Raw genomic sequence first — 25,820 nt, 5'->3', positions numbered from 1 at the left:
AGAGGCCCAGCTTTACGCTGCCCCCCTCCCTCTATCCCTGCCCCCCTCACCAACCCCACCCCATTCTCAGCCCTCTCAGGAACACGCCTTGTGCCTGTAGCTGCTGTGGAGGAGACACAAGAGGATTCCTCTGGAGTGGGAGGGGCTTTCTCCTTGCCTACAGCCCATGTGGCCCAGACTAGCTGCCATACGGGACCACAGCACAGAGAGGGACCGGGTCCAGGTTTTAAAAATGGCCATTAATTTAGGATCTAAATTTTGAGTGCTGACCTTTAGGCCCGAGGGCCTGGCTCTCAGAGGTGTTGGGCACCTGCAGCTCCCACTGACTCCACCTGCAGCTGTGGATGCTAAATAGCTCTGGAGCACCTGCCCTCAGGGCCGGTTCCAGGCACTAGCTTAACAAGCAGGTGCTTGGGGTGGCCAAGGGAGAGGGGTGGCACCTGCGACAATTCGGGGGCGGCAGGTCCCTCACTCCCTCTAGGAGCGAAGGACCTGCTGCTGAACTGCCGCCGTCGATCGCGGCTTTTTTGTTTTGTTTTTTGTTTTGTTTGGGGCGGCAGAAATGCTGGAGCCAGCCCTGCCTGCCCTGCAGCTCTCTAGTTCGGAGAGAAACTCCGGTGCCCCAAATTAGTCCATTTTGCTAAATTTGGGCCTTAATGTTCATACTGTTGTTAAGTCATTAATTAATGTGAGACACCCTGACACCTGGGCCCCTATTACATCAGCTCAATTTGTCTGCTTTCCCACTACTTATTAGATTAAGTATTAAGAGTTGGTACAAGGGGCATTTCTTATGCATAAGTTTGGAGAACACAAGATTGTGCATTTATGCCGACTGACTTGGCTTTGGCTTACTTAGCAGTTTGCTTGACATACAGGAAATATTGCCTTAAGTGACCTTGTTATTTAGTGATGTTGCAATTCAGATAAATTGCTCTGTGGGACAAAGAGATGTTTTGACTACACAATGTGCTTAAAGACAACAGACACCCAAAATGTACTGTGGAGGTAACGGTCAATGTGACCTATGCATAATCAGTGGTAATAAACCAACCAAGAAAGAGAATAATAACATGAAAAGAGCTTGGATAGCCAATTTAAAAGTTCATATATGTGTATTGTATGAGTTATATAAGATACTTAATATTCATAGCACTCAAACATGATTGGAAGAGAACTAACAAATATATAATTTGGATGTGTATAATATGTCAGACATTGTAAGGGGTTGTCGGAGCTTCATAGAAGAAATGCACCGTGACCTACCCATGCCCCAGGAGATGGTACTGTACTTTATTCTGTACATCTGACATTTCTTACTTTAACTGTAACTGTAATTGTAATGGCAAGGCATGCTTTTGGTACAAATAAAACTATGAATTATTCAACCTGAGTCTCTTGCACCCCATGTGTGGCCTTCTCACCCAACAATTAAATCCATGCATAATATAATTATGAACCAATAGGCCAAAGCCATTCTCCCACAGTCCCAGAGGCTTATCCTGATTTCCCCTCCTAGATCCCTTCTAGGTACCTTTGAACTTCCTCAGAGTCTCCATTAGAGCCATAGTTTTCTGGGAGAAATCACTGAGTCTCTTTTCCAGTTCAGGAGTAATCTCCAGTGGTTGCTGGAACTTCCCCTTCTCACACCTGGACAGAAAGAGTTTAACATGGTTATATTTCATTTAGTGACTCATTATAAGTTCTTGCTAGTGAGTTGCTGCTCTAATGGGCCTGGAGCCAACAGTGCTGGAACCTCAGTAGAAGTCAGGGGCCACAAGGGCCTGCACCTCTCTGTGGCCTCTGCTCCTCCTCTTGCCCCCAGAGGCCCCTCCCCCTGTCCAGGCCACAAGCCAGAGTTGGACTGCAGTAAAAATTGCACAGGGAGCCTGGGCCACTGTGGGCACCTCAGAACTTCCACATGCCCTGCATGGGAGTCCAGGTGATCACCCCACTGGGAAATGCAGCTCCTGCTGGCATTGCTCCTTGCCTGCCCGAGGCTTGCAGTTTGGTGGGGGGCAACATGACCCTCTGACCTCCAAACTATGCCCATGTTAAAAAGTGAGCAGGCATTGCCCTCCCACTTTTAAAAGTGTGTGTGGGGGGGGGCAAGGTCCCCCTGCATCCCCCCTGGTTATGGCATCCATGTCTGGAGTTAGAATTTCTCTACTCCTCCCAGCCTCAGAGCAGGCACAAGAGAGTTTATGGCTGTGCAACCTTCCCTCAAAGGTCACATTAATATTCTTAAGCCCTAGCCTGGGGAGGCTAGGTCTGGGGATTAAAGAGGAATTGAGTCTCTATGGCCCATTCACTCCTTGGCCTCCATGCTCTGATGGACACAAAGTTTCCATGTGAAGTGTTGTAGAAGTCTGTCCACTAGGAATTACAGTGAGACACCAATTCCCAACCTCCCCATCTTATTCCACACAGGTCTCCAAACTTCAGGTGGGAAAGACTCTGGGTCACTGCTGACCTGGGCTGAAAAGTAACCAGTGCCCCAGCAGTTAAAAGACTCATATTCCATCTCCACTATCCTCAGGCAGCCAGTCCCCCAGGGATGTAACATCTCTAAGAAATACTTTAGATTAATCTTTACCATTCAATAGATAATTCCAGAGTGTTCTGTAAAAGGGTGAGAACCTCGGGATGAGGTTGATCAGAGAAATTTGTATCCAAAAATGCAACCTTCCCCCCCACATTTTGCTGTAGAGCCCTAGGGAGATGTGGTGCTAACATCGTCTCCCAGCTCTTTCCCAGCATTGTGAAGGGGAATGAGAGAGAGCCACGTACCTGCTCAACGTGCTTCTGAAATCCTGGGGGGTGGGGGAGGAGGAGGGAGAGAGAGAGAGAGAGAGAGAGAGAGAATTTAAGTCCCACATGACACACACACTTTGAATTCCAAGGAAGGGATTTTGCAAGTATGGGGAAAAGAGTCCCTGCCCTGGACCCAGGGCCATGGATTCCCTGAGCTAATGGGGCTTTTCTATCTCTAATATCAATGTGTCTGTGACTCTGCAAAGAACAATAGGAATTCACATTTCAGCAATGCACACACTGAGTTACACTGTGATCTCTAACTGCTGGACTCCAGTGCCCATGTTTTAGGAGATGTCCTGTTCCTGTGTTGGGATCTGGATTATTTCTAACTCAGTCTCACCTGCAGGAATTCTCTCGCTGGCTTCTGATACTTCCCCTCCATCTCACTGATCAGCTCACTGAGACGGGAAATCTCCTCAGAGAGTTTGGTTATATTTTCATTCTGTATCTTCACAATCTCCTTGTCCAGCTTTTCCAGCTGGGCCAGCAGGAGTCGCTCTTGTTCCTCCAGGAACTGCAGCAGTTGCTGAAATTCAGACACAATTTTCTGCCTCTCCTTTTCTATCTGTTTCTGTAAAACAACAGGGAAAGGGCTGGTCAAGAACTTGGAGGTAGTGTAGAGAACTTTCATGGAGTTAGGGTGACCAGATGTCCCAATTTTATAGGGAAAGTCCCGATTTTTGGGTCTTTTTCTTATATAGGCTCCTATTATCCCCCACCCCTGTCCCGATTTTTCACATTTGCTGTCTGGTCATCCTATATGGAATGCTGAGTGTGCAGGAGGGAGAACTTCTTTGTAAACCCTAAGATTTCTGACACTTGATTCTACCCTGTGATTACTTGAGAGAGGATTCTCTCACACCTTGGTCATTTTGCCCCAATGTCTCTGGAAAGGGATGTTTTCATCTCTGACATGATTAGGACATTGTGTTATCCATGGCCTCTGACAATGGAGCTCCAGAGCAGCAGGAGGCAGCACTCAGCATTACACTGACAGAGAGGCCGGAGAGAAAAAAAAGAATCAAATAATTCAGCAATGAAAAACATGACACAGACACAGTGAAAACCACAAGGGCTAGAAATTCACTCATTAACTGAAATGAAAGCTTAGATTCTGCACATGAATCAAACACAGAAAATCTAGGATCACAGAGAAAAACACACATGCCCACATTCACCAAGGGCCTAGAGGAATCGGCCCATAAACAGACCTCTCACCACAACTCTCCACAGGTCAATAACAACAAGCACCTACCAGATACTCCTGGATTTTATCCTCTCCAGTCACTTTAAATCCCAGCAGTTTTTCTCTCTCTTCACTCAGAGTCTTCAAATAGGCCTGAATTTTTTCCTGTAGAGACAGAAACGATTTGGGAGGTTTCATTTTGAGGATTGAGAGGGGTGTGTAGGGGGATGTTTTTCCATCCAAATCCAGGGGACTGTTTGTCCTAATCCGTCTATGACATCAGGGCCAGCAGGGAAATGAAACCTAAGAATGGAGACTGGAGCCTTGGCTACACTTGCAAGTTACAGCGCTGTAAAGCTGCCCCCAGTGCTGTAACTCACTCCCTGTCCACACTGGCAAGGCATTTGCAGCGCTGTACCTCCGTGGTTGCAGCGCTGCATGTACTCCACCTCTCCGAGAGGAATAGTGAGTATTGCGCTACCGCTGCGGCGCCAGTGTGGCCGCCCAATGCGCTGTGAATGGCCTCCAGAATTATTCGGCAGTATCCCACAACGGCTGTTCTAGCCACTCTGGTCAACAGTTCAAACTCTACTGCCCTGGCCTCAGGTAACCAACCATGTGACCCACCCTTTACATTCCCCGGGAATTTTAAAAATCCCCTTCCTGTTTGCTCAGCCCGGCGTTGTTTGGAGTGCTATCAGCGAATCTTTCCAGGTGACCATGCCTCCACGCGCCAAGCAAGCCCCAGCATGGAGCAATGGCAAGTTGCTGGACCTCATCAGTGTTTGGGGGGAGGAAGCTGTACAGTCCCAGCTGCGCTCCAGCCGTAGGAATTACGATACCTTCGGGAAGGTATCAAAGGACATGATGGAAAGGGGCCATGACCGGGACGCCCTGCAGTGCAGGATTAAAGTGAAGGAGCTGCAGAGTGCCTACCGCAAAGCCCGCGACGCAAACGGCCTCTCGGGTGCTCCCCCTGCAACCTGCCGATTCTACAAAGAGCTGGATGCGATACTTGGGGTTAACCCCACCTCCACTCCGAGCACCACCATGGACACTTCAGAGCCGGTGGGGGGGGGGGGAGGAAGAGGAGGAGGAGGAAGAGGAAAACGGGAGTGATGGTGGTGGGCCGGATGGAGACACCCCGGAATCCCTGAAGCCATGCAGCCAGGAGCTCTTCTCAAGCCAGGAGGAAGGTAGCCAGTCGCAGCGGCCGGTAATTGGTGGAGGACAAACAAAAGAGCAGGTTCCCGGTATGCGGGGGAGGGGGGGTTTCGGGAAGGAATTTTTTCGGTGCAGGCTCGCTGGGAGAGGAGGGTTAGGCATGCATGCCTAGATGCGGAATAGTGCATTGATGTGGTTTTCACATTGCGGTAATCAGCCTCGGTAATCTCCTCGAATGTCTCATGCAGAACGTGTGCAATGCGCTTGCGCAGGTTTATTGGGACAACCACCATGGCCCTTGTCCCAGCCAGGCTAACGTGTCCACGCCACTGTGCTGCGAGTGGTGGGGGGACCATTGCTGCACACAGGCAAGCTGCATATGGGCCAGGGCGGAAGCCACATTGCAGTAGAAGACCCTCCCTTGCTTCCCAGGTCACCCTCAGCAGTGAGATATCGTCCAGGACGAACTCCTGTGGAAAATGTTGGGACAGTGTTCAGTGTAGGTGCCCCCTGAAGCTGTTGGCTCTCCCCAAGGCACAGAAACCCAGAGGACAGTGCAGCCCTGAAACCATCAGTCCCCCTTACTCACCATTTTGAGGCTCCCGTGGGATATGTGTGCTCTGTTTCGGATGGGGAAATTATGCTATTGTGTAGACCCTGTGTGTTTTCTACTCCTTAAGTGCGGGGGGAATCATTACTTTGTCTGGTATAAACAATGCTGCCTCTGTTAAATGTTGCATTTTGCCTATACAGCTGCATCAACCTTGAGACCTCAGCTGTCCCTCTTATCGCCTGCTCAGAGACTGCAAAGACTCAGGAAGAGACCACAAAAAAGCAAAAAAGACATGCTGCAAGAAGTGATGCAGCAATCCACTAAAGAGAATGAGAAAGCACAGAACTGGAGGGAGAGAGAAAGCAGGAGGATCCGCCAGGAAAATGCAGCGCATCGGCAGCAAAGCACCGCGCACCAGCAGTAAAGCACGGATAGGCTCATAAGCATCCTGGAGCGCCAAGCAGACGCTACCCAGGAGCTGGTAGCCATGCAGAAAGAGGAGCAGTACTGCAAACGCAAACACCACCACCCCGAATGCCCTTCCGTTGTGCCCCACTGTCACCCCCAACCCACTTTCCCCAACTTCCATGTTCTTCATGCCACCCGCTGCCTCCAACACCAGTATCTTCACCACCCTGCCCTGAAAACCACGACCTTTACCATCTTCACTCAACCCCCATCACCATGCAGTATAGCTGTCATGAAGTGCAGCACTCACTGCACAGCACACCAGACAGGACATACACGAATCTGTGATTGTACTGTTCCCCACTCCACCCCCTTGTTTCTTTTCAATAAATAATGTTTTTTTCTTTTCAATAAATGGATTTTTTGGCTTTGAAAACATTCTTTATTATTGCATAAAGTAAAAGACTCCTTAGCCCAGGAAATAAACAGGCACTGCAAGTCTGCTTGTCTGCTTAGCAAACACTGATTCCTAAAGATTGGAACTACTGCACTTCACTCCCATGCAGGGCACCAGATATCACTGCTGGTTTTCAGCCTCAAATTGCTCCCTCAAGGCATCCCTAATCCTTGCAGCCCCGCACTGGGCCCCTGTAATAGCCCTGCTCTCTGGCTGTGCAAATTCAGCCTCCAGGTGTTGAACCTCAGAGGTACATGCCTGAGTGAACTTTCACCCTTCCCTTCACAAATATTATGGAGGGCACAGCATGCGGATATAACCGCGGGGATGCTGTTTTCGGCCAAGTCCAGCTTCCCATACAGAGATCGCCAGTGGGCCTTTAAACGGCCAAAGGCACACTCCACAGTCATTCGGCACCGGCTCAGCCTGTAGTTGAACCGTTCCTTGCTGCTGTCAAGGCTCCCTGTGTAGGCTTTCATGAGCCATGGCATTAACGGGTAAGCAGGATCTCCAAGGATCACAATGGGCATTTCAACTTCCCCTACCGTGATCTTCCACTCTGGGAAAAAAGTCCCAGCCTGCATCTTCCTGAACAGCCAAGTGTTCCGAAAGATGCATGCGTCATGCACCTTTCCGGGCCAGCCTGTGTTAATGTCAATGAAACGCCCATGGTGATCCACAAGCGCCTGGAAAACCATAGAGAAATACCCCTTCCGATTAACGTACTCGGATCCTAGGTGGGTTGGTGCCAGAATAGGAATGTGTGTCCCATCTATCGCCCCTCCACAGTTAGGGAATCCCATTTGTGCAAAGCCATCCACTATTTCCTGCATGTTACCCAGAGTCACGGTTCTTCTGAGTAGGATGCGATTAATGGCCTTGCAAACTTGCATCAACACGATTCCACTCCAAACTGGTTTGCGACCTACCGGTAGCTGTCTGGAGTTGCCAGCTTCCAGATTGCAATAGCCACCCGCTTCTCCACTGGCAGGGCAGCTCTCAATCTTGTGTCCTTGCGCCGCAGGGTGGGGGCAAGCTCCTCACACAGTCCCATGAAAGTGGCTTTTCTCATCCGAAAGTTCTGCAGCCACTGCTCGTCATCCCAGACTTCCAGGACGATGTGATCCCACCACTCGGTGCTTGTTTCCCGAGCCCAAAAGCGGAGTTCCACGGTGCTGAGCATGTCCATGAATGCCACAAGCAATTTCGTGGCGCACTGTTACACGGCTCGATAGCATTGTCGGACTCCTCACCCTCACTCTCACTGTCACTTTGGATCTTAAGGAATAGTTCGACAGCCAAATGGGACGTGCTGGCGAGACTCGTCAGCATACGCCTCAGCAGTTCGGACTCCATTTCCTGCAGACAGATCGCGCTGCACAGAAACCGTTGAAAGATGGCGCCAAAGGTGGACGGAAACAAAGGGATTTCTGGGATGCAAAGCAATGCATCATGGGGCATTGGGACGGGACCCAGAATCCCCCGCACCCACGCCCCCTTCCCACAATCCACGGCGCCAGAATGGGAAAAGGTGCTCTGTGGGATAGCTGCCCATAATGCACCGCTCCCAATAGCACTGCAATTGCTGCAAATGTGGCCACGACAGTGCGCTGGGCACCTGTCAGTGTGGACAGACTGCAGCGCTTTCCCTACTCAGCTGCACGAAGTCAGGTTTAACTCACAGTGCTGTACATCTGCAAGTGTAGTCAAGGCCTGGGAGTGTGTCACATGCAGATTTGTTACCGATTCAGGTTCAGTTTTTTTAGTAATTAGAGAGAAACCTCAATTATCCAAGCTTGATAGATATTTATTAATTACTTAGTAGTACATCACATAACAAGAAACTGGAGTTACATGGTGGTGAATCAATAAATTTACTTTTGAGATGATTAAATTAACAAAGTGATACAAATCCCAGAAATCACCAGGGCTCCATATATGAGCTGGGATTATCCAAGGAGCCCAACTCCCAGTTGAATTTCAGCTCTGAAGCCCTGAGGATTGCACTGGTTGGACAGACTGGTCTGAGCATTAGGGCAAATCCCATTAGACAGGCTGACTTGTAAGAACAGTTGTGGTTTGCCATAGTGCTGTCCTGAACAGAAATGCCTTCTGGGTAGGTATCCTCCTACTAAAGAGCCTAGAAACAGTGGATTCTGAGAGTTTTGAAAAGGCTGCATGATCGGACTAGTGGAAACACTTCAGGTGGTCCTTGCCCATGTACATGTAAGCAAGGTCCACATGAGCTCTCCCTGACATCTAGTGATGAGCTGGGGAAGAGAACTTCAGAAGCCAACCTTGTTTGCATGGATACATCTACCCTGCCTAGGTGCTCAGCATGATGGATCTGCTTTGCCCAAATGATCACTTTTGGTTGATGTTGGATCACAAATCTCTTTGTTATTGGGTGCAGGGGCAATAAAGGTTGAATCCACACAGTGACCTCCTCTAGTGCAGGCCAGCATCTGAGTTTAACCAGTCATGGAACAACACGGGAGTTCAGAATCCCAGTGAGACACCTCATCACCCTGCTGGGCATGGGGCCTTTATCAAGGCATCTTTCCCTTCTAATGGCCACACTTCATCACTGATCAGTGCTGCTGCTAGGGTAGTAGCATGGCCTACTGGTTAGGGCACTGAACTGGGTCTTGGGAGACCTGGGTGTTATTCCCATCTTTGCCACTGACCTGCTGAGTGACCATAGGCAAGTCTGTGCCTTGTTTCCCCTCCCACCCTTCATCTGTCTTGTCTAATTACACTGTAACAGGGCAGGGATTGTCCCTCACTGTGTTTTGTGCAGGGTCCTGCACAATCACAATCAGATCTCATTTGGGGTCTGTTGGGGCTACTGAGATGAAAATGCTACTAATAAAAACCGTGTTACAAATCAGTAACAACAACAGCTTGTAACTTCCTATTCTCCACGTTGAAGGCAGCACTTTCACATAGACTGGCCTGCAACTCATGTCATTTAAAGCTCACTGGTCATTTAACAACTTCTGGTCTATAGAAAATTCCCTTATGTCACCAGTGGGAGTTGGGTTTGAAGAGGAGTCAGTTTCTCAGACAAAAATTTTCTCACATCAGACATCTTTAAATTCTTTGGGTTTTTTGCCTTTCTTGCCACACTGCAGTATCATTAACTTGTTATAGCATCTGTCATACCATGAAGGCGTTACAGAACTGAATGATGCAGTTATTCTGGGTTCTTTGTGGCCATAGGACTCTCTTGCTCAAACGACCCTAAGTGGGAAATGGCTTGGAAAAGAATTTAGCTTCTCAGAAAAATGTTTCTTTCACTGCACATCTTTAAAGTCTTTATACTGCATAATTTACTTTTTATAGAATGTTTCATACAATGTAGGCTTTACAGAGCTCAGTGATGCAGTTACACAGATAGCGATAATAGGCAACTTGCTATGAAATTAACCGGTAATTAAAATCCAAAGTTATTACTCTTATTAATACTTTATTAAGTCATCCAAAATCTAAAGTTATTCAACTTTACAGCAATTCCCTACCTTGTACTCCAAACAGCCTCTGCTATGGGAACCACTGTGTGAGCCCTTTGAGTCCACAACAGATGGCAAACTAAACAAATCGAAGTTTGATCCTCTTCACAGAACTGTTTCAGAGGCTTCCGGTATTCCCCACACACCCTCTCACCTCCTGCTTCATCCAGTGCCTCTAAACTCAGCTGTTTGGCTGTTTCTACTTCTATCGCCAGCTGCCTATTTGGTCTGATGTTTCTCTGTTGCACAGTCTCTCCCTACTTGGGGCATAAGATGTCTGTATCCGATCCCTCCCAGTACTGGATGATGCAGGCTTGGATGAAATTGTGCCCACAATCCAGAGTGACAGGTTCTCTGAAATACTCCACACAGATTGGACAAGTAGCTTCATCCTGGAGACTTTTCACAGGGTTCTCTGAAGCCTGGCTCCCTTTGGACAGTGTAACAGGGTTAGTTTCACTTTCCAGAGCCCAGAATTATGCCCAGCCTGAAACACAACTGTGCAATTCCCTTTCTGGAACTGACTCTGCTGTTCACTCAGGGTCAAGCACCAAAGAATGACACTGAGCATATACATGGAGAGAGAGAAGTTTAGGGGGTTGAAAGCTAGCTAACAATGACTCACAGATTTCAGAGGTTCAAGGGACAATTGTGCAGCCATTGAACCTGAGTAATACACAAACACTGAGTCAAACACAGCCCTGGGTAGAAATCAGATTCTTTTAAAGGGTCATAGTGATACAATCTGCCTCTATCAAAGGGCTATTTTTTTATTTTGGATAAATGGAATCTGAGTACAGCAGAAAATTCAGCAGATGCTCAAACTATGTTTGAAAAGAAAATAAAGTACACATACAAAGGCTTGTTCAGAGGGGAGGAGAAATTTATCTTTACTCATCTTTATAGACTGCAAGCTCTTTGGGGCAGGGACCTCAGTACATGTAAGCTGCCAGCACAGATTTGTGTATCGTGTATTTTCTTGGGATGGTGAGTTGGGCCCACTGCCTTCTTCCTGGCCTGCCACACACACAGAGCCCCCAACTTGGGAGAGGTGGATGAGGACCCTAGAGCAGTAGTTCTTGGAGCGAACACCCCATTGACATGCATGGGGTAGTTCCCTCCTCTCAGAGCTATTGGCTCAGGCTCTCTGCAGAGTCAGGCACACGTCACTGTATCAGTTACGTTTAGGTCACACTTTCATACTTTTCAGTCATATGGGCTAGAAAGTTACTATTTGGTTGTTGATATGTTATGATGAAACCTGAGGGCCTGTTCTAATCAGGCAACTCCAGAGATTGGTCGCTAGGGAAGTGTCCATAGTACCTGTACTTAAACCCACTCCTGTATGTATGTTGTATGCAGCAGAGCGAGGGCTGCTGTGTTCATGATTAATGTGAATGTCCTGCTAGCAGTGCCTGGGCTGTCAGGGGTGTGTTGGGAACAGCTCATTCCCTCCATTCCTGGTTTAGCAGCAGCTCAGACACATTTTGATTCAATCCTGTGTGTGAGGAAAGTGCCTCCACGGAGCTTTAGTGCCCACAACTCCCTAATGAACAGTGTGGGGTTGACAGGTTAGGGCAGAATCAGTGGCCAGGGCTCCCTGCACCTGCCCAGAGGAAGGAGCCTGCAGGGGAGAGATTTAGGTGGAGCCAGAGATCAAGGTAGAAAGTCTGGGAAACTGGGAGATTCCAGGGCTCTGAGAGATTTAGTCTGAAAAGGAAAGGATTGAATGAACCTGGATCCACAGTGTGTCCTACCTTGTATTTCTGGGCAGCCTCCTCCATGAGAAGCACCGGGTGAGATCTGTGCTCGGGGGATCGCCAACAAACCACACACACGGCTTCTCCGTCCTTGTCACAGAACAGATCCAGGGCTTTGCTGTGTCTCTCACACAGATTCTCTTTTCCTGGTTTTAAATCCAGCTTTTTAATTGTTTTCACTATATTTGCTAGCTGATAGTTATTCTGGAGAGTCCTGTTTCGTATTATGGCTTTACAACTGGGGCAGCACAAAGGGTCATGGTCCCCCTCTGTCCAGGTCTCACAGTGCTGAGTGATGCAGACTCGGCAGAAGTTGTGCCCACAGTCTATGGTCACTGGGTCTGTCAGATATTGCAGACAGATGGGACATTTGGTTTCCTCTTGGATTTCCATGGCTGCTGGGATCTCTTGGCTTCTGTTCTCTCTGCATCAGAAATGGTTTTGCTGACAATGGGAGGTGCCTGTCCCACCTCATATCAGCTGCACAGGTGCAGAATGAAGTAAAGAAAAAGGAGAGGCCTGGAGGAGGAGCAGGAGAAAGATAAGAAAAGAAGGAAGCAGGAACTACATAGGCAAGGAACAGGAGCGGCGAGGTTTAAAAATGCAGAAAGGGAATAAAAGGAAAAGGGGGGCAAGGAAACAAACAAACAAGAACACAAAAACTTAAATTCAGGGTCTGGCTACACAATAGGTGTCCAGGCGGGGGTCGGGCTGGATTGTACTCCAGTGGCTAGCCCAAGCCTCCCCCTTGCTGTCGTGGCTGCACTGCTATTGGCAGTGTGCTAGCTCCCGCAGAGTCAGCACATGTACATCTACCCGGGCTGGGAATCACACCTCCCAGGTACTGTGGAGAAGTACCTTCAATCAAACAAGGACATGCTTAATTCACAGTAAGGTGTCCACAGCCACACACAGACTTGCATTGAAACAAAACTAGGTGGGAGCTAAACCCCATTGAGTTATTTCAGTGACAATAACCTCGTTATCTCCATACTGATTTATTCCTGCCTCTGGACATTTCCATTACTTGCATCTGAAGAAGTGAGGTTGTTACCCATGAAAGCTTATGCTCCCAATACTTCTGTAAGGCCTGGTCTACACTACGACTTTAATTCGGATTTATCAGCTTTAATTCGAATTTATCCTGCAACCGTCCACACAACGACGCTATTTATTTCGATGTAAAGGGCCCTTTAAATCGATTTCTGTACTCCACCCCGGCGAGAGGAGTAGCGCCAAAATCGATTTTAACATTTCGAATTAGGGATAGTGTGGCCGCAATTCGATGGTATTGGCCTCCGGGAGCTATCCCACAGTGCATCATTGTGACCGCTCTGGACAGCAATCTAAACTCGGATGCACTGGCCAGGTAGACAGGAAAAGCCCCGCGAACATTTGAATTTCATTTCCTGTTTGCCCAGCGTGGAGAGCACAGGTGACCACAGATAGCTCATCAGCACAGGTAACCATGCAGGCTGATAATCGAAAAAGAGCACCAGCATGGACCGTGAGGGAGGTACTGGATCTGATCGCTGTATGGGGAGAGGATTCAGTGCTTGCAGAACTTCGTTCTAAAAGACGAAATGCAAAAACTTTTGAAAAAATCTCCAAGGGCATGATGGAGAGAGGCCACAATAGGGACTCTGATCAGTGCCGCGTGAAAGTCAAGGAGCTCAGACAAGCCTATCAAAAAACAAAGGAGGCAAACGGTCGCTCCGGGTCAGAGCCGCGGACATGCCGCTTCTACGCCGAGCTGCATGCAATTCTAGGGGGGGCTGCCACCACTACCCCACCTGTGATCGTGGATTCTGGGTCGGGGATAGTCTCATCAGCGACGCCTGAGGATTCTGCCGATGGGGGAGAGGAGGAGGAGGAGGAGGAGGATGAGCTTGCAGAGAGCACACAGCACTCCGTTCTCCCCAACAGCCAGGATCTTTTTCTCACCCTGACTGAAGTACCCTCCCAAGCCTCCCAAGCCAGTACCCAAGACTCTGACCCCATGGAAGGGACCTCAGGTGAGTTTACCTTTTAAAATATAAAACTTGTTTTAAAAGCAAACGGTTTTTAATGATTACTTTGCCCTGAGGACTTGGGATGCATTCGCGGTCAGTTCAGCTACTGGAAAAGTCTGTTAACGTGTCTGGGGATGGAGCGGAAATCCTCCAGGGACATCTCCATGAAGCTCTCCTGGAGGTACTCCAAAAGCCTTGCCACAAGGTTTCTGGGCAGTGCATCCTTATTCCGTCCTCCATGGTAGGACACTTGACCACGCCATGCTTGCAGCAAGTAATCTGGTATCATTGCCTGACAAAGCCTGGCAGCGTATGGTCCCGGTGTTTGCTGGCATTCAAGCAACATCCGTTCTTTATCTTGTTGTGTAATCCTCAGGAGAGTGATATCACTCCTGGTAACCTGGTTGAAATACGGGAACTTAATTAAGGGGACAGAGGTGGCCGTTCCTACTGGGCTGTTTGCCTGTGGCGGAAAATAAATCCTTCCCTGCAGTTAGCCAAGCGCAGATGGGAAATTGGCCCTGAGTTTTTCGCGTTTGGCTAGCAGGGAACTTCCCTGTTACCAGCCACGCGGTGGGGGGAGGGGTACCGTGATCATCCCAGAGAATTCATGGCGGGAGGGGGGCGGCAGCGGGGGGGGGGGTTAGTTTGGTGCCTGCAGGGATCTTCCCTGATACCAGCCACGCGGTGGGGGGGAGGGGTACAGCGATCATCCCAGAGAATTCATGGCGAGGGGGGGGTGGTTAGTTTGTTTTCTGCTGCTGCTGAATGTTAACAGAAAAACCGCAGCACTCTACAGGCTATGCTTGGTATGTGGGAAAGGAGGGCGCAGAAGCTGTAAGACAATGGCTTACCATGGCCGCATGCAAGCCGAATTCTGTTGCCCAGACGTGTGATCTCTAGCAGCAAAGCCACAGGCACTCAGCATTAAGAGGCAAAATGCGACCTTGCACAGAAATCACATGTGCTATGTAATGTGAATAGTGTTGATCACCGTGAAAGAGTATAAGCATTGTTCTGCAAAATGTATCTTTTTAAACAATTCTCTCTTTTTTCCCCTCCCTACAGCAGCTGCAAATTCCTCAAGCCTCCCTCCTCCATCCCGAAGGTTATCACAGATAAGGCGTTGTAAGAAGAGAACGCGAGACGAGATGTTTTCTGAAATTATGGAATCCAGCCGCAGTGACAGAGCTCATCTGAATGAGTGGAAGGAAACAGTTTCAAAGTATAGGAAAGAAGCCAGTGAACGTGAGGACATGAGGGACCAACGTGAGGACATGAGGGACCAACGTGAGGACAGGAGGGACCAACGTGAGGAGAGGAGAGACGCTCGAGATGAGAGGTGGCGGCAGGAAGATCAGAGGAGGCAGGATGCAACGCTGGGGCTGCTGCGTGAGCAAACAGACATGCTCTGGCGTCTGGTGGAGCTTCAGGAATGGCTGCAGGAAAACAGACTGCCGCTTCAGCCCCTGTTCCACCCTCCCCCCTCCCCATGTTCCGTATCCTCCTCACCCAGACGTGTAAGAACGCGGGGGGGGGGGAGGCTCCGTTCACCTTCCCATTCCACCCCAGTAGACAGCCCAAGCAAAAGGCTGTCATTTTTTTAACTTTTTCTTAGTGGCTTTTTCCTTCCCAGCAATCCTCCTCCCAAATACCACCCGGGTTCCCTCCCTCTTTTTCTAATCTATTAATAAAGAATAAATGATTTTTAAATGATAGTGACTTTATTTGGTTTGAAAGAAAGCTGGGGGAAGGGGGAGGGTGGGTTCCTTACAGAAAATCAGTCAATAAAGGGGGCGGGTTTTCATGAAGGAGAAACAAACAGATATTTCACACTGTAGCCTGGCCAGTCATGAAACTGGTTTTTAAAGCTTCTCTGATGCACAGCGCTTCCTGGTGTGCTCTTCTAATCGCCCTGGTGTCTGGCTGCGCGTAATCAGCAGCCAGGCGATTTGCCTCAGCCTCCCACCCCGCCATAAAGGTCTCCCACTTACTTTCACAGAGATTGTGGAGCACACAGCAAGCAGAAATAACAATGGGGAGATTTCTTTGGCTGAGGTCAGAGCGAGTCAATAATGATCGCCAGTGACCTTTTAAACGGCCAAATGCACATTCTACCACCATTCTGCACTTGCTTAGCCTGTAGTTAAACAGCTCCTGACTCCTGTCCAGGCTGCCTGTGTACGGCTTCATGAGCCATGGCATTAAGGGGTAGGCTGGGTCCCCAAGAATAACTATTGGCATTTCAACATCCCCAACGGTTATTTTCTGGTCCGGAAAGTAAGTCCCTTGCTGCAGCCCTTTAAAGAGAGTAGTGTTCCTGAAGACGCGAGCGTCATGAACCCTTCCCGCCCAGCCCGCGTTGATGTTGGTGAAACGTCCCTTGTGATCCACAAGTGCTTGCAGCACCATTGAAACGTACCCCTTGCGGTTTATGTACTCGGTGGCTTGGTGCTCCGGTGCCAAGATAGGGATATGGATTCCGTCTATCGCCCCACCACAGTTAGGGAATCCCATTGCAGCAAAACCATCCACTATAGCCTGCACATTTCCCAGAGTCACTAACTTTCGTAGCAGCACCTGAGTGATTGCTTTGGCTACTTGCATCACAGCAGCCCCCTCAGTAGATTTGCCCACTCCAAATTGATTCCCGACTGACCGGTAGCTGTCTGGCGTTGCAAGCTTTCACAGGGCTATCGCCACGCGCTTCTCAACTGTGAGGGCTGCTCTCATCTTGGTATTCTGGCGTTTCAGGGCAGGGGACAGCAAGTCACAAAGTTCCATGAAAGTGCCCTTACGCATGCGAAAGTTCCGCAGCCACTGGGAATCGTCCCACACCTGCAACACTATGCGGTCCCACCAGTCTGTGCTTGTTTCCCTTGCCCAGAATCGGCGTTCAATGGATAGAATCTGCCCCATTAACAACATGATCTCCAAAGCACCGGGACCCGTGGTTTCACAGAATTCTGTATCCGTGTCCGTGTCCATGTCCATGTCAATGTCCTCATCATGCTTGTCTCTGCGCTGCCGCCGCCGCTGCCTCCTCGCCTCGTTTTTCTGGTCCTGGCTGAGCATAAACTCCACGAGAACGCGCGAGGTGTTTACAATGTTCATGACTGCTGTCTTGAGCTCAGCGGGCTCCATGCTTGCCGTGGTATGGAGTCTGCAGTGTTCACCCACCCAGGAAAAAAGGCGCGAAAATGGTTGTCTGCCGTCCATTGCTTTCATGCAGGGAGGGAGGGAGGGAGGAGGTGAGGCTGTACCCAGAACCACCTGCGACGATGTTTTTTGTCCCATCAGGCACTGGGATCTTAACCCACAATTCCAATGGGCGTGGGAGACTGCGGGAACTATGGGATAGCTATGGGATAGCTACCCACAGTGCAACGCTGCAGAAATCGACGCTAGCCCCGGTACTTGGACGCACACCACCGAATTAATGTGCTTAGTGTGGCCGCATACATTTCGACTTTATACAACCTGTTTTTCAAATCTGAATTATATAAATTCGGATTAATCCCGTAGTGTAGACATACCCTTAGTCTTAAAGGTGCCACAGGACCCTCTGTTGCTTTTTTCAGTGACAATGTGTGTGCAGAGAAGCCTTGGCTTGGCTGTGTCTTGCTGAACATCTAGCCACCCGCCTGGGACCAGCCGGGCTACAGGAGCTCCCTGGGTTAAGGTCAGAGGCAGCTGGTGTGTGCTAGTGACAAGGCCTGAAAAATGGCAGCAAGTCACTAATCAGGACCAACCCTTGAGCTGAAGGGTGATTTTATGGTAAATCCTTTGCAGTCTAAAGGTTACAGCCCAGCCCATTCACAATGCCAGCTAAGAGCTGGAAAAAAGATTTTAGGTTTAAACTTTGTGGGAAAGTAACAATCCGACCCACCTTTGCCCCATTGCAGCTGCCCCAGCGTTTTTGTCTTCTTGTCTCCTTGTGCTAATACTGAGCTCATAATCACTGTGTGGGCTGAATCGGCTGGGGGGGATATGAGCCAGGGATCCTAGTTTTAGTTTTGTTGGACTCTGGGGAGAGGAGGGTCAGACCTGAGAGAAAGGACAATGGAGACTGCTCAGCACACAAAGCTGGATATGCTGAAGCCCACAATGAGCAGCAATCTACTCCTCTGCACAGGCTCTTTGCTGATGGAGCTCCCTGCAGATGTTTGCCACCCATGCATTTACTTCCATTGGTCTAGATTCTGACTCGGGTCAAACCATTGCTCCTTTGATCTCAGCAGTTAGACAGTGTTTGGGGCCTCTCTCAGTTCTTCCAGTGGCAGAAGAAGTTGATTATAGGAGTCTGGTATTTCTTTGGTGGAGTAGTTATTATTTACAATGTCCACACATTCCTGTGCTCCGAACATGGTAGAGACAAACAACTGCAGGCAGTTTCCTTACTCAGAACTCCATGTCTGCCTTTTGTTACCAGATTTGCCCATTACTTTGGGGTATGCTCATTTATTCGGCTTACTCTTCTGGGGTGGTTGGTTCTGTAATTCTATCAATGTACTGCTTGTCACATGTGTTTTCATATGGAGCTCTACTCCTCCTTTATGCAAGTCCCCCCCGATAGAGCTATCCTACAGGACCTAGGTTCCCTAGGGTTGGGTTCCGCCAGCCCCAGAACTGGATGAACACACACACACACACACACATATTAACAGAGCAAGGGTAAAACGGATTTATTTGGGGTTTGGACCCCATTGGGAGTTGGGCAACTGAGTGTTAAAGACAGGAACACTTCTGTAAATTGCTTTCAGGTAAGTCTGCAGCTTTGGGGCACGTGGTTCAGACCCTGGGTCTGTGTTGGGAGTAGACTGGCATGTCTGGCTCAACAAGACAGGGTGCTGGTGTCCCAGGCTGGCAGGGGAAGCAGGGGCAGAAGTAGTCTTGGCACATCAGTTGGCAGTTCCCAAGGGGGTTTCTGTGATCCAACCCGTCACACCCAGTATGTGGGAGACCTGCATTCAATGCCCCCATTTGCCCTATGGTTGGATTGGTGATGTGTCTACACAGCCTCTTTCCCCCACAGACCCAGGAGATCCACCATCTCCTATATGCAGTCCAGGCAGAAGCACTTTTTGAGCATGTAGCCAGCATGCTCAGCTGGGCAGTTGCTAGGTGAGCTCTCCATGCTCAGCAAACAGGAAATGGAATTTCCAAAATTCCTGGTTCTTTAACAGGGAAGGGGCTTGTGCTGGTATACCTGGCTGCTGGGCAGTAGAGTTCAAAATGGTGACCAGAGCAGTCACTGCGGACAGGGCCGGTGCTACCATTTAGGCAAACTAGGCGGTTGCCTAGGGTGCCAAGATTTGGGGGCGCCAAAAAGCAGTGCCCCCAATTTTTTTTACAGCGTTCCTACGCCCCCTGAGCACGCGGTTGCCGCTCCACTTCTCCCGCCTCCAAGGCTTGCAGTGCCAATCAGCTCTTCGGCACCACAAGCCTGGGAGGGGAGGAGAATTAGAGCGGGGGCGGCGTGCTCGGGGAGGAGGCGGAGCAGAGGTGAGCTGGGGTGGGGAGCTGCCGCACAGCTCCCCAGGCTGGGGTGGGGTGGGGAGCTGCTGCGGGGGTGCCTCAGGGCAGGGGGGAGCTGCCCCAGGGCTCCCCACCCCAGCTCACCTCTGCTACGCCCCCCCCCCGAGCACGCTGTTGCTGCTCCACTTCTCCCCCCTCCCAGGCTTGTGGCGCCAATCAAGTGTTTGGCGCCGCAAGCCTGGGAGGGGAGGAGAATTAGAGCGGGGGTGGCATGCTCGGGGAGGAGGTGGAGCAGAGGTGAGCTGGGGTGGGGAGCTGCCGCACAGCTCTCCAGGGGGGGAGCTGCCGCGGAGGGGGGCGCCTCAGGGCGGAGGGGGGGCGGGGAGCTGCCGCAGGGCTGGCGGGGGGGGAGGGCGCAAGGTGGAAGTTTGGGCGTGAAACTTCCTTGCACCGGCCCTGACTGCGGAGCATTGTGGGACAGCTCCTGGAAGCCACTTCAATTGACATAAGCAATGCAATGTCTACAATGCCACTGTGTCGACCTATGTCAACTTAGGAGCTATACCTCTTGCGGAGGTGGAGTTATTAAGTTGAAGTAGCAGGCAAGTTAAATCAGATAGAGGAACTCTGGAGTGTAGATGCTGAAGTTATTAGGTCGACATAAGCTGCCTTACGAAGACCTAACTCTGTAGTGTAGAACAGGCCTTAGTGTGCTGTACTTACCCTTCCCCTCTACCCCCGCATCCAGTTTCAGTTACACAGTCTGACCCAGGATCTCCAGATCCTCCCAGATCATACAGAACAGTGACAAATGGGCTGCACAATCTCTGGCACAATGAGATTGGCTTCTCCATCTCAATCACTCCCTGCTCTCTATGGTTTGACAGTCCAGACCCCATGTCTGAATAGAGACTGGTGTGTCTGAGACAAGACAGGCTGATTTCAATGTCCCCAATGGGGTATTCCCCCCATGTCTCAGAGACACAGTCTGATCTGGGATCCTGCCCCACCCAGAGACGGGGTGGATTCTCTCTCCAGTGAAAGAGGCTGGTGGGAAAGTGAAGATCATTGGCCTCATAATCAGCATCGAAAAATGTCACCTGCCCCCTATCATAGTCCAGACAAACCCGGATCCTGCTGGAGTCAGGGGGGTTTCAGGGGAGGTGAGAGCTTGGTACCAATCCACCCACCACATCACAGCCCAGATCCCCTACTTAGGGTTACAGCTGATCCCTCCCTTCCTCCTCACGGACTCTCTGGCCATCCCCACAGCCCCGCACATCCCATCCTCCAGCTCCACCTCCCAGCAATGTCTCCCCAAGGTGAATCCTTCACAGCCCAGCATGCAGTGTTCAGTGTCAAATCTCTCAGGATTGTCAGGTAGATCCTGCTGGATGTCTCCACATCCAGGGCCGGCTCCAGGGTTTTGGCCGCCCCAAGCAGCCAAAAAAAAAAAAAAAAAAGCCGCGATCGCGATCTGCAGCAGCAATTCGGCAGGAGGTCCTTCACTCCCAGGCGGAGTGAGGGATCGTCCGCCGAATTGCCACCGAATACCTGGACCTGCCGCACCTGTCCGGAGTGGCCGCCCCAAGCACCTGCTTGAGAAGCTGGTGCCTGGAGCCGGCCCTGTCCACATCTCACACTTTTCCAATCCTCAGACAGGATGAGTCGGGGATGAGCAGGGTCTGGATCCAGAGTTACATTCACTGAGGAGAGAGAGAATCAGAGCATTAAAGGCAAAACTCAGCCCTGCAGAAGGCTGAGACCATTTCTCACACTCTCCAGCAACAGCCCTGTTCTGGCTGGGACAGTCCTGGATCCTGGGCTCCTGAGACTGAGCAGAGATCTCACTGCAGTTTCTCATTCTCTTTAATGGGAGCTGCTCATCAGTTTCTCATTTTTTACAGGGGCTGCAGCTCCCTGCTCCCCCTGCTGGGGCTGCTCCATTCCCAGCAGCTGACACAGCTAGGAAGGTCTCAGAAGCATTTAGTGAGGAGGGAGCAAGGGAGGCAGGTACCAGCTTTAAACCCCAGAGGGAAGCTCCCTCCGCTAAATGCAGCCTCCACTCCCAGGCCAGCGAACAGAGGAAGGTGCAGCATTGGGGAAGAGCCACTGAAGACCACAGAGTAGGAGTTTGCACTGCGTGGGGGAAGAGCCACTTTTCTCCAGTTCAAAGCACAGTGTCTGGAGGGGGCAAGGACTACAGAAATGAGATTTCAGGCTCTCACGTTTATGATGGCGTTCCCATTCTTAACTCACATAACTGTCTTTTAATTGGCCAGAGAAACAGACGGAGAGGGACAGAGACACACTCAGGTCTGTAGTATAAACTAATTTCCCATTTCCTCTTTCATTCTGGCATGTCACAGCAATGGAATCCATGGCCATTAAGCCTCACAACCATTGTGACACTGTATGGAATATGTGAGACACTTTCTGATATTCTTGACACCGATATTATAACATTGCACAGAATCTGACCAGTTATGCCGGTGAGGTATCTGCAAAAATGTTATAATTTGCCAAGTATGATGATCTTATTCATCTGTTTGTATCACCTTTGCATTATGAGTTTTAGATCTGTAGGGTATATCTGTATTTCCAAACTTGTGCTGTGTTTCTGCGTGACACCCTCAGACAGATTGGCATCAGCACTGCCTGGCCTGTTCAATGGCCCATCAAGGGTCATCAGCTGTAAAATAAACCTATTGAAAGACCAGGGACTACACCTAATGAGTCAGCAAGTCATGTAGGAGCATGTCTATGGACAGAACTCTAAGGGTTTTCCATGCCGTGTGCTGTAGAGCTTGTGTTTGAGACACAGGAAGTACAAGCCACCTGGCAAAAGGAATATAAAGCGGCAGCTGCATCATCTCCATTTTGTGTTCAATCCTGCTTCTTACCTCTGGAGTGACTTTTCTACAAACTGAAGCTCTGAACAAAGGACTGAATGACCCATCCATGCTTTAGATGTGTTCCAGAGGGACTTTCAAGCCAACAAACTCACCAGTACTGCTAAGAACCTAATATATGGACTTTGACATCTCTGTATGTATCTGATTGCTTTGCCATTTAACAACTCTCTTCTTGTTCTTTCTTTTTTATTTATAACAAACCTTTAGTTTTAGACACTAAAGGATTGGCTGGCGACGTGGTATTTTGGGTAAGATCCAAATCTATACTGACCTGGCAATGTGGCTGATCCTTTGGGGGTCAGAACATTTTGTATAGTGAGCAGAGTTTTTTAAATAACTTCTTGCTGTACTGGACCCAGATGCTGATTGTGATATATGCCATCATATGCCAGCAATGCCCCTCTGCCTTGTACATTGGCCAAATCGGACAGTCTCTACGCAAAAGAATAAATGGACACAAATCAGATGTCAAGAATTATAACATTCAAAAACCAGTCGGAGAACACTTTAACTTCCCTGGTCACTCGATTACAGACCTCAAAGTTGCAATACTCCAACAAAAAGCTTAAAACAGACTCCAGCGAGAAACTGCAGAATTGGAATTAATTTGCAAACTGGACACCATTAAATTAGGCTTGAATAAAGACTGGGAGTGGATGGGTCATTACACAAAGTAAAACCTATTTCCCCATGCTAATTTTTTTCCCTACTGTTACTCACACCTTCTTGTCAACTGTTGGAAATTGGCCATCCTGATTATCACTACAAAAGTTTTTTTTTCTCCTGCTGATAGCCTACCTTAACTGATTACTCTCTTTATAGTTAGTATGGAAACACCCATTTTTTCATGTCTTCTCTGTATATATATCTTCCTACTATATTTTCCACTGCATGCATCCGATGAAGTGGGTTTTAATCCACAAAAGTTTATGCTCAAATAAATTCATTAGTCTTTAAGGTGCCACAAGTACTCCTAGTTCTTTTGGCTGATACAGACTAACATGGCTGCCACTCTGAAATATTTCAGTTAGTGACTCATAATTTCTTGCTAATAAAACTTGCTTCTTTAATGGGCCTGGAGTTTGAATTCCTCTACTTTTCCCAGCCTCGGAGCAGGTGCAGCACAGACCATGGCAATCCAATCTACCTGCTAAAGGTCCCATTAATATTCTTCAGCTGTGGCCTGAAGAGACCAGCTCTGGCTGTAGAAGGCAAATTGAATCTCCTCAGGCAATTTACGCCTTGGCCTCAATGCTTTGATGATCAGGAGGTTCTCATGTTAAGTGTTGTAGAAATCTCTCCCCTAGGAATGAGACTGATACCTCTCTCCCCAGCTAAATTCCACTCAGGTCTCCTCAGTCCTCTGGTGGCAAAGACTTTGGCTCACTGCTGACCTGGATCAGATTGTAACCATTGTCCTAGAGGTGAAAAGCCCATATTCCATCCCCAGAATGCTTAGGCAGCCAGTCCCCCAGGGATACATCTCTAAGAAATACTTTCGCTCAATCTCTCCCACTGAACAGGTAATTCCATAGTCTTCTATAAAAGGGTGAGAACCTCAGGATTAACCTCAATGGGGAGATTTGTATCCAAAATGTGACCTTCCCCTCACATTGTGCCGTGGAGCTCTGGGGAAACGTGGTTTTAATATTATGTCCAAGTCCCTTCCCACATTGTGAAGTGTGTGTGGGGTGAGAGAGAGCCATGTACCTCCTCAAGGTGCTTCTGACATCCTAGAGGAGAGACAGAGAGAATATCTCAGTGCCACCTCTCAGTTTGTGTCTGTTTCTATAAAAAAATAAGTAAAGGGCTGACCAGGCACATGTACAGGGCCTGTGGGCCTTACATAAAGCCCTACAAAAGAGAATTTCTTTTCCATTTCTAAGACATCTGTGTAGGGAATGAGGCATGGGTGGTCAGGCCTAGTGGTCAAAGCCAGGGTTGGACGCCAGGACCTGAAGCCAGAGTCAAAGCCAGATAGCACCAAGGACTGGAGCCACACTCAGTGTCATGAGTCATAGCAAAAGTTCTGCCAGAAGCAGTGTCAGGAGTCAGGCCATGAGTCTGGACTGGAGTCAGTCAGTGATCCATGCCGTGGGTAAATTTGGACTCAGGGAACGGTGTCAAGGACCAAGGTGGAGTTAGATATCAGGATCAAGGGTCAAACCAGAGTCAGGTAATTATGCCAGGGTCAAGCTGCACTCAGGGTCCAGTCCAGCAGCAGATCAGGAGTTCACTCAGTTGCTCAGACAACTTCCTGACTCCTTCTGGCTTAAGCAGTACATCCGAATGTTTGCTCCAATTAGGAGCTTCTTAGGTGGCGCCTCTGCTGGGCCAGAGTTCTACTTGCCCCCTCCCAAACTGGTTCCCGATTGCTGCTGGGTTGCAGCTGTGGTCTGGCACTTGTAGATCCAGGTTCAAGACCCTCCATCCTTCACTTCCTGACACTTTAGTATCCCTTGTGATTACTAGGGAGAGGATTTTCTTACAGCTTTCCGTTTGGCCACAATAGCTCTTCAAGGGATGTTTCCATATTAGACATGGTTAGGACACCATGTTATCAATGGCCTCTGAGGCTCCATTTACACAGCTTGTGGCAGGGAGCCTCTGAGCCCAGGACAACAGACTTGAGCTCATGGGGCTTATGCTACTGCACTAATAATAGCTGTGCAGACACTACAGCTAGGGCTGAAGCTCGGGCTCTGAAACCTAGGGCGGGAGTAGGGTGGACTTCAGAGCCTGAGCTCCAGCCAGAGCTGCAGTGTAGAAGCACAGATTACACAGCCGTTTTTAGTGCTTTACTGCATGTCACGTGAGCTTGAGTCTGTCAGCCTGGCCTGGAGGTTCACTGCTGATGGCTGTGTAGATGTGCCCTGAGAATTCAGGTCCCAAGCAGCAGGAGGCAGGACTCAGCACTACACTGACAGAGATGTCAGGGGAGAAAAGTAATCAAATGATCCAAAAATGCAGTAAATGACTGCAGACTGCAACAGACAGTGCTGCCCAGGGTATGGTCAGCTCAGTTTGGGGGAAGTTTTGTGAAAGCCACAAGGGGTAGAATTTAATTCATTCATTCAAATGCATCTCAGATTCTACAGATGATGGTGTTGTCCTTCTCCAGGGAGAGAAATTTTATCTCTCGCTCTCTCTCACAGACACACACAGACACACACAATTCCATGATCATGAAGAAACACAAGCTCACATTCACCTAGCCACAAGGAAATCTACCAACAAACAAACCTCCTACTCCCATGAAACAACAGGTGAAAAACTGTGGCCACCTACCAGATACTCCTGGCTTCTCTTTTCTTCACTCACTTTAAATCCCTGGAGCTTTTGTCGCTCTTCCCTCAGAGTCTTCAAATGGGCCCAGATTTTTTCCTGAATAAACAGAGATGATTTGCTGGTTTCATTTTAAAGGTGGTGTGTGTGTGTGTGTGTGTGTGTAGCGGGTTCTTTTCACCCAAAACACAAGATTCTGTAGATGACTATCAGTTCTACTAGAGCTGTGTGTGACTGAGTGCACCCCGTATATGCACCCTTCACATGATTGTA

General features: G+C 49.2%; 3 protein-coding genes across 3 annotated transcripts in view; 1 reads left to right on the top strand and 2 right to left on the bottom strand.

Annotated features, from left to right (window-relative positions):
• Positions 1-1,526: 1,526 nt before the first annotated feature.
• LOC122172744 (tripartite motif-containing protein 10-like) lies at positions 1,527-12,979 on the bottom strand. The gene is made up of 4 exons (XM_065562982.1): positions 11,682-12,979; positions 4,073-4,265; positions 3,158-3,388; positions 1,527-1,667 (listed from the first exon to the last, which is right to left on the bottom strand). The coding sequence occupies exons 1-4, from the start codon at positions 12,248-12,250 to the stop codon at positions 1,527-1,529; spliced, it is 1,134 nt and encodes a 377-aa protein (XP_065419054.1). The 5' UTR covers positions 12,251-12,979.
• Positions 12,980-13,174: 195 nt separating this feature from the next.
• LOC135974439 (SRRM2 protein homolog rsr-2-like) lies at positions 13,175-15,626 on the top strand. The gene is made up of 2 exons (XM_065562568.1): positions 13,175-13,872; positions 14,938-15,626. The coding sequence occupies exons 1-2, from the start codon at positions 13,326-13,328 to the stop codon at positions 15,474-15,476; spliced, it is 1,086 nt and encodes a 361-aa protein (XP_065418640.1). The 5' UTR covers positions 13,175-13,325; the 3' UTR covers positions 15,477-15,626.
• A 6,907-nt stretch (positions 15,627-22,533) lies between these two features.
• Positions 22,534-25,820, bottom strand: part of LOC101948741 (zinc finger protein 707-like) — a 41,710-nt gene continuing 38,423 nt past the window's right edge. Inside the window, exons 6-7 of the transcript XR_010591716.1 lie at positions 25,551-25,646; positions 22,534-22,696 (exon numbers count right to left, since the gene is read on the bottom strand). The gene's annotated coding sequence lies outside the window, so the exon portion shown is untranslated. The remainder of the gene's footprint in view (positions 22,697-25,550; positions 25,647-25,820) is intronic.

Source organism: Chrysemys picta, chromosome 12, assembly GCF_011386835.1.
Source record: "Chrysemys picta bellii isolate R12L10 chromosome 12, ASM1138683v2, whole genome shotgun sequence".
NCBI lineage: Eukaryota > Metazoa > Chordata > Testudines > Emydidae > Chrysemys > Chrysemys picta.
Note: the sequence above shows the minus strand (reverse complement) of the source record. Positions and strands in the feature narration are given on the sequence as shown.